Genomic DNA, 16,321 nt, shown 5'->3' on the forward strand with positions numbered 1-16,321 from the left:
GGTTTCCAAGGATCAGCTGGTTGATTTGAACTGCCGACCTTTTGGTTAGCAGCCTGAGCTCTTAACCACTACACCAATGGGGCTCCTACATTATAGAGTTGTTACAGTCTCTCCATTGATTGGGATGTGTGTGTGTGTATGGGAATATTGAGACTATATACAAATACACACAGAAGTCTTTCTCTTATTGCTCTCTCAGAGAGAGTATGCCCCCATACACACCCCAGTCAAAAGAACATCTCTAACATAAAAACATTTCTGAGCTTATCTGAAAAAAAAAAGTTCAAAGTGTTTAATAATCTCAGGTAACAGAAGACAGGGTGGGTACTCGGTTTACTTACTAAAAAAGATAAATAAGTACCCTCCCTGATTTGCCAAACTTGTTCAGAGTCAATGTGAAGAAGCCCAGGAAAGCCCCAAGAAAAGAGAAAAGGAGATAAAGAAAAAGATAGAGGTAGAGATTAAGATGAAGACAGGTAAGAGAATTATAAGTGGAGCCCAAGTGAAAAAAACCAGAGTGACAAAGAGAAATGGGAACCAGTGAAGCACAACGTCTACAGCAGACAAAAGCAACCATGCTGAAGGATGAATGGACACAAAGGAGAAGGGAAAAGATATCCCAATGTTACCATTACCCTAATATCTTCATAATGGTCATTACCATTCTCCCCATTGAACAATGCTAGAACACTCTGAGATGACTTGCACTTCGTATAACACACTCTGCTTAACTTTGGGGCAAACATACATGAGCAACAGTTGTTGAAAGCATAGCTAGAATCTAATGGTTGGTATTCACAATAAGTACCCTAAATTGTCTAAATGTGGTATTCACAGAATATTAGGCTAAACTAATTATTTTTGCTAAAGCAGAAAAAATGGCACTGTATTTTTTTAAAAAAAAAAACAATGATTACAGCTAAAAAGGGTTAAATTTTAAAAAGGAATCTGTGATATTAAAGGTCTATCTACAACAGACCCCTGACGAGTCAAGATTATGACCGCTGGGCTGGGTGTGTGCATAGCTCCTATTGGGAGCCCTTTGATCTGGAGAAGTTATTCTTTTTCATAATCGTTTCATCGTATCAGTGTAGATTTAGCCTAGGAACACAACCACTGATGGATGGCAGGGCACACTGAAGACCATCCCAATTTTTAGGTTCCTTTATAGATCCTTAACACAGTGTCACAATATGAAGCTCCATTGAGAAATCTATTGGCAAACTTTTGAAGCCCTAGGGCATGAAATATCACCTTTTTAAGTTTTTAGTAACACAAAACAAAATAAAACCTGGCCACCAGGAATTAATCTGGAAGCAGGGAGCGTTGGATATCCAAATTCTTACAAGGTTTAAGTGAGCTCAGTTAGTAGGTGAAAAACAAACCAACCCATTGCCATCGAGTCGATTCTAACTCACAGCAATCCTATAGGACAGAGTAGAGCTGCCCCAAAGTTTCGAAGGAGCGCCTGGTGGATTCAAAATGGCGACCTTTTGGTTAGCAGCCGTCGTCTTAACCACAGTAAGGAGGCAATAATTGTTTCTATTCATAAGCTTGATTTTTCTTCAGTGGGTTGAAACTGGTACAATTTTCTATGTGGAATTTTTAGAAAATAGTGCTCATCACAAAAAAAAAAAAAACAAAATACAAATGTAATGAGATTCACTGTGTTGGATCATTTAATCTATGTGTTTTACCCCAACGAGTATGCTTTATCTTGGAGAAAACTGGCTGGCTTCCGTAGAATCTCTACTGATCAACGCTGAAGTTTTCAGCATTTGCCTCCAGTTCAGTGCTCTCCTATCACACAGGTAGTCAAATATGCATGGACAGAACAAGAACTATGAACTTACCCAGGGTGCTTCCACTGCCTCTTTCCCCTTTCTGGCCTTTTTGTCCAGGATTACCTTGAAAAAAAAAGTTTAAAAAAAGGTACATATTACTTTATAGACTAAAAATAGGGCAAAAGTAATGCTTGCTTTAAATGCAGACAGAGCATCACAAGATACTCTAAAATATCAACTTATAACAACCTAGAGATACTGAAATATAATAATGTAGATGATGATGATAGCTCTTATTTTTTAAGTCCTATTATGATCCTGGCATTGCGTTGGGTAGGTCCTTGACACACATTATCTCGTATTATTTACAAGAGCATTGCCCACTGCCATTAAGTCCATTCCGACCCATAGTGACCCTGTAGGACAGAGTAGAACTTCCTCATAGGGGTTCTAAGGCTGTAAATCTTTGGGAAATGGACTGTCGTATCTTTCTCCCGAAGAGTGGTTGGTGGGTTAGAACTACCAACCTTTTGGTTTGGTTAGCCCAACGGTTAACCACTGCACCACCAGGGCTCCTTCAGGAGGGCGTTAAAAGTCCCTTTTTCCTACAGAGAATCAACTTGACGGCAACAGGTTTGGTTTTTTGGTTTATTTTTTCCTACACCAGGCAAAATTGAGGGTCCGGGACAGAGCTGGAAAAAAATGTAGAACCAAATTCTAACTCATAAAAACACACACACAAAAAGACCAGACTTACTGGTTAAAAAAAAAAAAAATTTGAGGTGTAAGTGGTTTGTTTTGTGCTTAGTCATTCTCCTTTCTTCCTGTTCCTTGACTGTGCCCAGAAAGCTTAGTATTTTCCATTTTGGAAACCCAAATGAATCATCCTAAACCATGTTCTTCTATTCCTGTTATACTGTATCCATCTCATTTCTCAGCTTTTGAGGAAAGAGCAAACTAAGCCCTGGGCTGTGAAAGAATTCCTAAGAATGCTGAAATCCTGATTACCCCTGCCCTTGGGGAAGCTGGGGCCTTCGTGGTGCAGCAGTTAAACACGCAGCTGCTAACCAAAAGGTCAACAGTTCAAATCCACCAGCTGCTCCTTGGAAACCCTATGGGGCAGTTCTACTCTGTCCTATAGGGTCATTATGAACTGGAATCAACTCGAGGGCGATGGGTCTTTAGGTTTTGGGGAAGCTAAGAGGAACCTTGGGGCATATCAGTCTGTAAACGAAAATACCCAAACCCATTGCTATGAAGTAGATCCTGGCTCACAGTGACCCATGTGTTAGAGTAGAACTGCTCCATAGGGTTTTCTTGGCTACACTCTTTGTGGATCAACAGGCCTTTCTTCCATGGTACCACTCACTGGCTGGCTTGGAGCAACTGCAAGTTTTGGCCTTGAGAAACCTCATTCATTTCATTAGGAGGCGGTGATCTCTTTACGTGACTGCTGTGTCTTCAGAAAGATAGGGAAATATGTCCAGAAACTTGGTCTTTGCTAAGGGCCTGCTACTTCACACACATTTTCGTTTTTTAAAGGGGTCCCCAGGAAATAATCCTTTCGTGCCAACATAAGATTGTAATGGTGACAGTTTCATCCCAAAGGAGTGGCACTGCTCTGGTTATTGATTCTTCTTCCAACTGCCCTCCAATATCCATTGTGCAGTGATCACCTTCTTGGCATAAATGCAGAACTGATCCTAATGCTGTCTGTCTCTAGGTCAAAATCTTCATTAATGCTCTGTTTTTCTCCAATAAAATCAAGAACCTGCATCTTTCTAGTCAAGAACTCAGAGGATATTGTTTGACAATCATGAATTTTGGAATAAAAATAATAAAAAATTCTTGTCTTGAATTATTTTCTCTGCCACTTAGTAGGTGTGTGGCTCAAGGCAAATCTTTAAACCTTTCTGAGCTAAAATCTATTCTTCAGGAAATGTGAAAAAAAAAAAAAGTTTCCCATTGCAAGGTTGCCTTGAAAATTAACAATTTTCATTAAACACCTTCCATAATGAGATACATTTCAGAGGTGATAGATATCACTATTATTTCTATTTTACAATATTTCACAAAGCTTAGGTGAAACTCGCCCCCTGTGATTTTATTATCAGTGAATGAGAAAGATTTTTTCATCTCAGTTCACTTTTTTCAAACAATTATTCTTAATTTTATTTTAATGTTTTAGTCTTTATTTTGGAGTTCTTTTGGTTTCTCTAGTTTACTTTGTCCTCATCTGTGCTTTGTTTTGGAACATGTGCCCTTATTCATTCCTTAGGCAAGACTTTTTGTCCCCTAATTAACCCAATTTAAAAAATATCATGTGTAATGAATAGCTTGAGCCTTCAGGTTTAGCACCTATAAAGCATAAATTTTTCTCAACTGAAATTTTATTTTGAAGATTTAATGAGATGCCAGCCATCCCTTATCAGAGTATTACGAAGAAACCATCTCTAGTGCTTTGCATATATGATTAAACTCTACATTATTAAATTCACTTTTTAATTGCAGTTGAGTCATTTCAGGTACCGTTAAAGTGGCAAAAGTAACTTGGCACAAAACACCATGAAATTCTTGTACATTTTTGATGGTATCTTTTTAGGAGGTGTAGCACCAAAATTTAAAACTTTTTGAGTTAAAGCTCAAGAGTTAAGAGAGTCTTAAAAAATTGATCTTTTTGAATTAAAAAAGAGAAAAAAATGGAATAGGCTTAATTTAATCATTTCAACATTAATTCCATAATTACAAAGAAAGGAAGAGACCTGGCTCTCTTATTGGAAGTCTTTTCCCACTGCAATTTGTCTTGGCTCTTTTAAGAGCAGAATTGCTCAAGCCAAAGCCCTGAGCTAATGACCCACTTGAGGTCCTTATAGTTTCATGAGGAATGAAAAAATTAGTTTTATTTATTTTGTTTTCTTTTTCTTTTACCACTTTGACTCTTAAAGGTAGTAAAATGACACTTTTTTTTCCTCTTTCTTAGAAAAGAAAAAATGTTTTATGTCATTGTAGCGTGATTCAGAGACTTCCTTGAAGATGCTACCTGGAAATCTTTTTCTTCAAGCCTGAACACATCAAAAATGTCCTTTTTAGAGAACAGGAACACATTGCCCCTCTAGAGTAATATCCTTGCTAAATACAAGCCCCGGAGCTTAGAGTCGCAACCTAGAGTTAACCATCTCCTGTCAGAAATGCCATTTTTCAACTAAAAATAAGGAATTGATATTTCTGAAAGTCACTGAAAAATGAGAAGTAGAGTAGTAGGTAATACATTGATATCATAACTTTAAAAATCTTAAGAGGCAGTATTAAACTGTGTTTTCAACATTATTATTATTTCAAGAATTTTTAGAAATATTTCTATGAGCCAGATTCTAGGTTAGAGATTTCCATAAACATACCTTAATTAGCTCAACCAAAATTTTTTTATCTGTAGTCCTCTTTTCTTTTTCAGTTATTTCAATTTAAATGTGACCTCCTCCTTCCCAAACCTAATGCTTCTTCCTATTCCCTGAATTCTTCATCATCCTTCTTCTCGTTAATCTTAGCTACTGGCTGGTGGGTTTGAACTGCCGACGTTTTGGTTAGCACCAGAGTGCTTAACCACTGCACCACCAGGGTTCCTTTCACAAAATGGAGGACAACCCCATAATACTGTGAATCATGGCCTAACCTAGTGGACACATATTTTGGGGAGACACTATTCAATCTGTAACAATGAGGAACTGGCTTGTTTTGTTTCTCAGTGTTTAGAACGATACAGGCACTCAGTGACGGAAATTGCTTCTCAGTAAATGAGAAGTTGTCCTGTAGTTACATGTCTCCTCTGTTGTTTATTCCTAACCTCTTTCCCTGACCAGATAAAGAGGACTGTGTGAAATAAACAAATGGTTGATTGAAATACTAAGACCTTCTTAACTTTTCTAAAATTTCTGCCACTTTGTCCCGTTGTGTAGACTTTCTAGAAAGACAAATTAGTAGCTTTAATTTATTCATAGCCTATAGTGATATTCTGATATAAAATTGATTCCTATGACTTTAATGTGAACAGAAAGTTACAAATGTACTGCACAAGAAAGAATCCCAAACAAAACCTTACCGTGATTTTGCCAAGAATAATGAATGACTCCCTATTTAAAATAGATAGTATATTTATACAACATTTCTACTTTAAAACTTAGAGTACAGGTAAAATATTTTTCATGGCTTCATAGAATTATTTGAATTATCCTAGAATCTGAGTAGGACTTGCAAATGTGTTAAACTCAAGATATTTAAAATATTTTACATTTATCTATTGAACACAATTTGTATAGGAAATTCATCAATTCCTAAATGATGTGAATAATTAAAAACAAATTAACAAACAAATAAGCAAACGAAAAAAACTCTTCTTCTATGTTACCAAATGGGCCTAGCTGGTTTTAGAGATGGTTGGTACATAAATATATTGTTTTGGTTCAGGCAATCAGGTATCAGGAGGGGACTGATTATATGTTTCTTATTCATGGCCAAAGGAGTCCTGGTAGTGCAGTGGTTAACTACTCAGCTGCCAACCAAAAGGTTAGCAGTTTGAACCCACCAGCCGCTCCTTGGGAGAAAGGTGTGGCAGTCTGCTTCTGCGAAGATTACAATCTTGGTACCGCCATGGGGCAGTTCTACTTTGTCCTATAGGTTCGTTATGAGTCAGAATTGATTCCATGGTAACGGATTTGGATTTTGGGGATTCACAGCTAGGAGTCCCGGTGTGGTGCAGGCAGGTAAAGCTCTGGGCTGCTAACTGAAAGACTGGAGATTGGAGTCCACCCAGAGGCACTTCAGAAGAAGGGCCTAGTGATCTACTTCTGAAAAATCGGCCCTTTAAATCCTGTGAAGCATGGTTCTACTCTGACATGTACGTGGTCACCACGAGTTGGAGTCAACTCGATGGCAGCTGGTTTTTATTTGTGGCTAGCTGAATTATCGTTGACACAGCCTATAAGCACTGATGCTATTGAAAACACCCTGTTGTTTTGGTGATAGTTTACTTTGAACTTAGGACACAGTCTGCCCATTCTCTTCTAAACTTCTTATGCCAAGTTCAAGGTTAGACTGCTGGCGTGTTGTTGTTTTGGCTGCTGTTGGGTCATTTCTTACTCTTGGCAGCCCCACGTGTGCAGAGTAGAACTGCTCCATAGGCTTTTCAAGACTGGGACCTTTAGGAAGCAAATCTCCAAGCCTGTCTTCTGAGGAGCTTATGGGTGGGTTTAAACCACCAACCTTTCAGCTAACAATCGAGTGCTTAACTGTTTGCACCATCTGGGTGTAAATGACATCATCATGCAAATTTTAAAGTGCTCAACAATGTTGGTTATTAAGCACTAGTATATAAAACCAAGCAGTTTACTCTGCACAGGATAGGATTTCAGATTTCTCTGTGTTTTGTTACTGTAACTTAATGAATCTGGATGAGTTGGGGTTAAGGAACGTTTCCACTTTGCTTTTTTGTTTCTCTTTGCCAATCTTTCTGCTCTCTTTGTTGTAAGATAGATACCGTACTTCGTGGAGATTTACTGTTGTGTAGAATTTATAAATCCTGTGTCTTTATTTTTAATCTATTTTCCTTCAGGACATAGAAACTTTCCTCAGGTGGTCAGAAATTAGTTTCAAAATGTTTCAGATCACAAAATAAATTGCCTCGTGAGTGCTGCTACCTATACTGTGGTGACCGTGTTTTGTTATCAGACAAGTTAAAAAATGCATACGTATGTTATGCTGTGTGTTTTACACAGTCTACAAAGAAAGTATTCATTATCGTAATACCTGGCCGCCCCGGCCTCCCAACTGGGCCTTGTAGTCCCCGACTTCCAGGAAAGCCGACTGCTCCCCGATCACCTTTAAGACCTGGGGGACCTACAGGTTAATGAAGGAAAAAAGATAGAATTAACTTTTTTTTACAGACTTGGGGGTATAATGAAACAATCTATATATTTTCGTGACAGAATATGAAATAGGTGAATTTCCGAATTGAAGAATAGTATCTTTCCCAAAATTTCATGTGTGCCATTGATATTTAATATAAGTAATAAGCATAAATATTTTAGTTAGTACAGTGTAGCTATCCAGTAAGTGACACATTGTTAGTGCAAACAAAGGCACATAAGAAAAAAAACAAAACAAAAAACTTGGTGTTTTAACCAGAAGGCATACATCGGCTAATAAGGAATCTCAAATGACTGGATTTTGCTGTACTTTAGATAACACTGAAATTTATAAGCTGACAACGGAATTTCTAAGATTTGTTCTAGAGAAAGAAAAAAAAGCTCAAGGAATTAGAAGTATTAAAGTATAACTTATAAAAAAAATGGAGGGTCCTAGTTCTGGAATATATCACCAACTATGTGTCATGGACTTACTTTTACACATCTCATCATTATTCCAAACAGTGTAGTAAATAATATATGAAGGATTCAGTTATGAAATATGTTATATATATATGTATATATATATACATGGTTTTACATGCTTAAATGAAAACAGCTTTTTTTTTTTTTTTTTTTTTTTACCCAGTATCACTTTGGTGACCATGAAAAAATGCATTTAAAAGGAAACTTATTTCTCCAGAATACAGTATTTCATTCTGGAGTCTGTTGGTTTGCAATAAACTGTTAAAATCCCATTGGAGTGCCATTATAAGTTCACAGAGGTCCCATGAATCCAATTTTGATGGCTTTGGAGGCACATTGTAAGAAATTGATTGTACATCTCTTTTTTAGTGTCAACCTTTAATAATATTGCCATGAGTTTACAAGTTCCAGGAGGGTAGTGATCATGCCTATTTAATTCATTAAAAAAAAAATTTTTTTTTTAGGTTCACCATTTCATATTGCCCCCCCCCCCCCCCCACTGGGCTAACATCCTCTAAGAAATGTTCAGTTTGAGAAGTATATTATTCTAAACAGTTAAGAAATACTTTTCCAACCCAGCGTAAAACTTTGATTCCAGCCCAAATGAAGCAGATATCCAAAGCAATAAAAGGATAAATTATGTTTAGAAATAGTAATATATTGGTCGGACTCCACAGCAGAGTTTAAGAAAGGCCAAACACCTGTTCTCGGGACAACCTAATGGGTTAATAGTATCTATTCTTCTCTTCGTTTTCCAAGAAGAGCCATCAGACTCCCCTGCATGCACGGCCTCTGAGATCTGTCACTCAAGTTACAAATATCAACACTGACAATATCCTTTCATTTTTGTGGTCTGTGAACTGTGAAGTTTGGTGGTAGAACAATTCCCCACTCTTTTAGAGTATCACTCACACGGACTGCCATTTTTACCATTAGAATTTTCCTTTATTAATTCTACAAAGATGTACTAAGGGCATACACTGTGCCAGTCTTTCGTAGTTCTGGAGTTACAAAGGTCCTTGCCTATGTGGACCTCCTAGGGTGGAGCAGCAGTGAGGGGAGAAAGATGTTAAGTAAGTTACCATATCAATAAAGGTTATAATTTCAGCAGTCATAAAACTGAGAAATGTAACAGAAGGCTTTGGGATCATAAAGGGCCTCTCTAATGGTGGCTCTTTGAGGATATTGCAGTGACACTCCAAATACAGCTGTTCAGCTGTGAAGTATGTTAGGTTTTCAGTGGGTGAATAAGTGAATCCATAAATGAGGTACATGTGGTACTTGCATAGAAATCGGTTGATCATTAGGCATCTATTTTATATAGGAAAATGCGTAAGCAAAATTCATGTGGTACATAGAGTTTTATGGCTTATTTGTTTAATGATGTTTGAAAATGTGGCCTTTTGTTTTAAGCACCACAATTGAATTTCATTGCAGGAGACCAGGTTCTCTGGGCCTTTCAGGTGACTATTTGCTAATCTTCTGTAATAATCTGGTCCGAGGAAAAGGGTCAGGCTCCTGGTTCTAACTCGTAGGCAACAGTAAGAGCATTCTCCAAACCCTCAGTCATGGGATGCCAGAGTTCCAAGGGACCTTAGATATCACCCTGTACAAATCCATCTTTTTGCAGATACAGGCACAGAAGACTGGGGAGATCAAATCGCTAATACAAGGCTGCTTACCAAATTATTCACATAGCCCGGGTCCCAGCTCTCAATCCAGGCTTCTTTCTGTGGTCTAGCAGGGTGGTTAAGAGCATGGACTTTGAAATCATGCCTGTCTGGATTGAAATACTGGCTCTGCTACCTACCAACTCCCGATTGTCCTTGGGAATGCCATTTAACCTCCCTGAACATCTGAAAAATGGGCATATTATTTGTACTTCTACCATAAATTTGTTGTGATGACTAAAAGAGTTAATACATGAAAAACACTTAGTAAAGTGCTTGGCACATTGTAACACCATGTAAATGTTAGCAAGTAACAGTAGTGGTGGTGGTGGTGGTTGTTAGGTGCCGTCGAGTCCGTTCCAAGTCAAAGCAACCCTATGTACTAAAGAACGAAACACTGCCTGGTCCTGTACCATCCTCACAATCGTTATGCTTAGCCCCGTTGTTGCAACCACTGTGTCAGTGCATCTCGTTGAGTGTTTTCCTCTTTTTCACTGACTCTCTACTTTACCAAGCATGATGTCCTTCTCCAGGGACTGATCTGTCCTGATAACATGTCCAAGGTATGTAAGACATAGTCTCACCATCCTTGCTTCTAAGAAGCATTCTGGTTGTACTTCATCTAAGACAGTTTTGTTCGTTCTTTTGGCAGTCCATGGTATATTCAATATTCTTCGCCAACACCACAATTCAAAGGCGTCAATTTTTCTTCAGTCTTCCTTATTCACTGTCCAGCTTTCATGTGCATATGAGGTGATTGGAAACACCCTGGCTTTGGTCAGGTGCACCTTTGTCTTCAAGATGACCTCTTTTCAAAGCTTTAAAAGTTCTTTTGCAGCAGATTTGCCCAATGCAATGCATCTTTTGATTTCCTGACTGCTGGTTCCATGGCTGTTGATTATGGATCCAAGTAAAATGAGATCCTTGACAACTTCAAGCTTTTCTCTGTTTAACACGATGTGGTTTATTGGTCCAGTTGTGAGGATTTTTGTTTTCTTTATGTTGAGGTGTAATCCATACTGAAGGCTGTGGTCTTTGATCTTCATCAGTAAGTGCTTCAAGTCCGCTTCACTTTCAGCAAGCAAGGATGTGTCCTCTGCATAACACAGGTTGTTAATGAGTCTTCCTCCAGTCCTGATGCCCCGTTCTTCATATAGTCCAGCTTCTCAGATTATTTGCTCAGAATACAGATTGAATAGGTACGGCAAAGGGATACAACCCTGACTCACAGCTTTCCTGACTTTAAACCATACAGTATCCCCTTGTTCTGTTCAAACGACTGCTTCTTGATCAATGTACAGGTTCCTCATGAGCACAATTAAGTGTTCTGGAATTCCCATTTTTCACAATGTACTAGTGGTAGTAACAGTAATATAATCATTATTTTGACTAGCTTTAAGGCTGCTACATTTAGTTTTACTTAATGATATATGCATAGTTAATAGTTATAGTTTTGAATTCAGGAGGAAGAAAAGAAAAATAAGAAATACTCCTTTCTTGGCACAATTTGTTACCTCCCGAAGAAACTCACTTTCAATTCTCAGGCACAGAACAGCCTGTAGCCATCAACTTTCACTACCAAAACGTATATCGAGGGAGCATGGTCTTTGTTGTTGTTTGGTTTGGTTTGCTTTGTTTTGTTGTTGTTGTTATCCTTGTTGAAAGTCACTGGAAAGTCTTTCTGGGCCACAGACTGGGGTGGTGTGTGGGGTGGGATAAAGAAATGTATGGCTATAAATGCATGGAAGAGACAAGGAAGGACCTTCCCTGGAGTCTTCAGTGGGAGCACGGACCTGCCAACACCTTGATTGTCATTCTCTCAACAACTGTGAGAGAATAAGTTTCTGTCGTTATAAGTCACCCAGTGTGTGGTAATTTGTTACAGGAGTCACAAAAAAGGAATGCATGATGGAAATTTTGCAGCCAGAGGAGGCTTTTGTGGCCTCTTATGTCTGTCGGTACCTCATATGTAGGTAGTGCTCTTCTGGGCCTATAGGTCAGGCTATCCTGTTATTGATCCCACTGGGCAGAAATAGTCCATTAGATTGTCCACAGAAGGTTTTCTTTAGGAACTGAAGAGGCTCCCAAAGGATCTCAGATGACACAGCACCTAGAGTCCTTGATCATGACAATCATCGCATTTACATAATCACCTATTATACTGTAAACCCTGTGCTTGGCAGGGACTATATCTCTTTCCATATGTTCCACAGTGCCTTGGAGAGCACCAGGCACAGGGAAAGTGCTCAATATACATTTTCTCAAGTGAAAGGCCATGCCCCCCTGCTTACGTTTCAGGGAAAGAACATTTTGAAAGGAGTTTGTTATTTTTTTGAGATAGAGCATATTTTTAATATAATAGCCATGCCAGTACATGAATATTAATTAGTAATATATTTGAAGTATTTATGTTTTAAGACCACTAAGATAACCATTTAACTTTTTCAGATTTCCATATTGCGATGTAGGTCTACGTAAGTTTGACTTTCTCAAGCTAAGTTTTGTGGGGTCTCCTGGATGCATGGGCGGGGTTTTAATTAACTTGCTTTAATCAGGAAGTAGAATTATCCTGTTTATCACATGGTTCCTGGGTGGTGCGAACAGTTTACTTCCATAAAGATTACAGCCAAGAAAACTCTATGAAGCAGTTCTACTTTGTAACACACGGGGTCTCCATGAGTCAGAAATGACTCGACAGCAATGGGTTTGGGTTTTTTGGTTGATCCATCAAATACTTCTTGATTGCAGTATCATATAAAAAAAACACCCCAAGCCCTATGCCGTCGAGTCAATTCCAACTCATATCGACTGACCCTACAGGACAAAATAGAACTGCCCCGTGGGTTTCCAAGGCTGTAGTCTTTACAGGAGCAGACTGCCGCGTCTTCCTCCCAAGGAGCAGCTGGTGGATTCCAACTGCTGACCTCTTGGTTAGCAGCCCAGCACTTAACCACTGCACCACCAGGACTCCAATTAGGCAACCTGACAGAGACCAGCACAGAGTGCAGCAATTAGTAGGGAAGAGTCCATTAGGAGAGATTTGTGGTAGCTTGAGTACTGCTGCTGCAGTGCCCCAAACCAAATCTCACCCGAATGGCCAGCCTAAGAATCAATTTATCTCCCCGTAACTAAATTCAGCTCTCTTCTAGAAGGTTCTGAATAATGCTTATTTGTGGAAATGAGCAGCAACAATGGCAACAAACTAAACCCTTACTAAAAGAGTTGAAGAAGTTTTGCAATGCTATCTATTTCTGCCATTAACAAAAGCTGAAAGTTTTAAATTCCTCTTTCTGTTTTATTTCATACATCCCTAGTTCAGGAGCAGCTGCAAAAGACGCTCCCAAGATGAAGCTTTGTACGGCAGGTTGTAGCCCAGCCTGAACTTTGATGGTTGAGTTATAAAGCTTAGACAACTGCAGTTTGTAATGGAGGAGCTGACAGACCCTTGAAAATAGCAGCTCTGGCAGCTGCTGTGATACGGGTTACTTTCCCTGCTTATGACATTAATGCGCCATTGTTATGATCTGCTGAGTGCTAGGCAAGTAGAAAGACTTTTCTGAATAAAAATTCTTACCTGACAATGTATATGTGTGTGTGTGTGTATACATGTACATACACATATATATACATACACATGTGCACACACACACACATATATATGATTCCAACTCATAGTGACCCTATAGAACAGAGTAGAACGGCCCCATAGAGTTTCCAAAGAGCGGCTTGTGGATTCGAACTGCTGACTTTTTAGTTAGCAGCTGAATACTTAAGCACTATGCCAACCAGGGCTCCATATATATATATATATTTTGTTTTTTTATGCACGTATATATATATACATATATACACATTTTAAAAAGACATGTCTTTTGCTTATATTTATGTCTTTTTAAAATGTAAGCTTTATATATTGTTTTTTTAAGCACAGTGGTATAAAGATCAAGCAGGTGTCAAATTCATACTTTTCATTAAAAAATGATGTTTTTCTGATGTAACCTAGGCTGGTCAATACATCGATCTGAAAGGAGAGTTTTTTATAATCTAAAGACAGAAAAATAAGATGAAGCACATAGTATTTACAGTTTTTTTGTTTTTAATCAGCATGAGCCATTCCAGTTATCATTAGACCCTGCACTATACCCCACTTTCAAAGAACATGTGAGGGGTTTGATTTTAGCCAGGAGTAGCATGACAATTATGTTATTGGTATTGCCTTCTTTCTTTCTTTATTTTTTAAGAAAGTTCACGCTCTCCTTTTCTGTGTCTTCTATTATCTTCTTTCAAAATATTGCCTTCAAGATTACAATATAGAAGGAGAAAAATATTTTGAAGCAATTTTGTTCTAAGTAAAATACAGAGTTGCTGACGGCAAAGGTGAGTCATTTGGATCCTGTTCCATACTGACATTCAAATTTCATGGGTTTAGCCAGATATGTTCCAATCAAGGAGTGTATAGGAAATATAATTGAATTTGCCTTTGATTCGTATTAACGTAATTTTTTTTATCTTAAAAATCAGATAACTTGAAAATATATTTAGTGCAAAGGTGATTTTCAGAGTCTCCTTTGCATGTGACCTAAGGGTAGGTCTGCCATGTTAGTGTTGTATCATCTATGACATGGATGACACCTCTAGGGTTACACACAACTCCATGTGATAGCTCCAGCTAAAACATTTAACTTCTTTTAGAGAAAATCACAAGTCAGTGCTTACCATTCCATATATTACAGTAGTTAGACTGATAAAACATTTAATGCTGTCCCCAACACACACACATATACTACAAGGGACAAATAAAGTAGCTGTTCCCCCCTACACATACAAACACATGAATGTGTATTAACTATCTCCGTAGTTTACTAAGTAGTTACTGTTAACATACCCATGGGACCTGGAATGCCTTGTAGGCCACTTTGTCCAGTAAGACCTCTGTCTCCTTTTTCACCTCGGGGTCCAGGAGGACCTTTAAAAAAAAAATTTTTAATTACTGATCACAGTTGTAAAGCATAAATAAAAGAGGTTAGTCATTTTACCAAAAAGACAGCTCTGTAAGGAAATCCAGAATCTTTTATTTGTTGTACAATAAATAGGATGGGTTAGATGGAGCTTCTCAAATGCAGCAGTGCTCTGTTACAGAATAGTGCAATGCCCTGTACCTGTAAGAATGGTATGGCCCTAAATTAAACAACCACATCATATGATAAATATCTATTCCTACTCAGCACTTTTCTAAGATTCTGAGAACCTGTGGGCTGGAGGAAGGGCACTGAGTCAATGACGAAAAATTGCATTAAATCAGTATTTACTGAGCACAAGCTAGGTGAATGTCGCTATATTGAGTTAGATATTGTGTGGGAAATGTACAAGTAAAGATTTAATAATGCCATGTGCGATACTCTCAAGAGAAACAAGAATTCACACTCTGTAGACAACCGGAATCCATCTTGTTGGAACTGACTCTAAATTTAGATATTTCACAAAGAATTGGAGATAAGTGTGAGTGACATTAGTTAAAGAAGACTTTATTAAGAAAGTGTGATTTTAGGTGTACTTTGAAGAACAGGTAGAATGAGAAGGAAGAGAATTCTTGGGAAATAGGAGAGGGGTATATGCAAAGCCAGGAAGGTGAAAATGAGTAGAAGTATACGTTTTTACATAAATTATTGAGTACACAAGGAAAATATTGTCCCAAAAGACTAAAGGACCACGTAAACCAGAGACTCCACCAGCCTGAGACCAGAAGAACTAGATGGTGCCCAGCTACCACCAATGACCTCACTGACAGGGAACACAACAGAGAGTCTCAGACAAAGTAGGAGAAAAGTATGGAGCAGAACTCAAATTCACATAAAAAGATCAGATTTAATGGTCTGACAGAGACTGGAGGAACCCCAAAAATATGGCCTCTGGTTGCTCTGTCAACTCAGAGCTGAAACCATTCCCAAAGCCCACTCTTCAGACAAAGATTAGACAGGACTATAAAACAAAAAGTAATACACGTGAGGAGTGTGCTTCTTAGTTCAGTCAGATACACCAGATCAAATAGACGGCTCCTATCCAGAGGCAGGATGAGAAGGCAGGAAGGGACAGGAACTGGTCGAATGGACACAGGTGGAAAGGGGGCGTGTTCTGTCACATTGTGGGGATTGCAACTAATGCCACAAAACAATTTATGTATAAATTTTTGTATGAGGTTGACATACAAAGTTTTGTAAGAAGTTAACTTATGCTGTAAATTTTCACCTAAAGCACAATTAAAAAAAAAAGTAATGTTAAGGAAGAAAAAATTATATATATATATATATATTGAGCAAACTCTCTATATGTTATAGATATAACCCTGTTGCCGTCGAATTGATTCCGACTCATAGTGACCTTACAGAGCGGAGTAGAAATGCCCCATAGGGTTTCCAAGGAGCGGCTGGTGGATTCGAGCTAATGACATTTTGGTTAGCAGCCAAGCTCTTAACCACTGCATCAC

General features: G+C 38.3%; 1 protein-coding gene across 2 annotated transcripts in view; it reads right to left on the reverse strand.

The window, feature by feature from the left end:
• MSR1 (macrophage scavenger receptor 1) overlaps positions 1–16,321 on the reverse strand; it is an 85,628-nt gene that overhangs the window by 36,755 nt on the left and 32,552 nt on the right. For both annotated transcript variants that reach the window (XM_023551163.2, XM_023551162.2), the window contains exons 6-8: positions 14,723–14,803; positions 7,584–7,673; positions 1,854–1,907 (exon numbers count right to left, since the gene is read on the reverse strand). In XM_023551163.2, coding sequence (XP_023406931.2) covers positions 1,854–1,907; positions 7,584–7,673; positions 14,723–14,803 — 225 coding nt within the window. The remainder of the gene's footprint in view (positions 1–1,853; positions 1,908–7,583; positions 7,674–14,722; positions 14,804–16,321) is intronic.

Source organism: Loxodonta africana, chromosome 19 (assembly GCF_030014295.1).
Source record: "Loxodonta africana isolate mLoxAfr1 chromosome 19, mLoxAfr1.hap2, whole genome shotgun sequence".
In the NCBI taxonomy this organism is placed as follows: domain Eukaryota; kingdom Metazoa; phylum Chordata; class Mammalia; order Proboscidea; family Elephantidae; genus Loxodonta; species Loxodonta africana.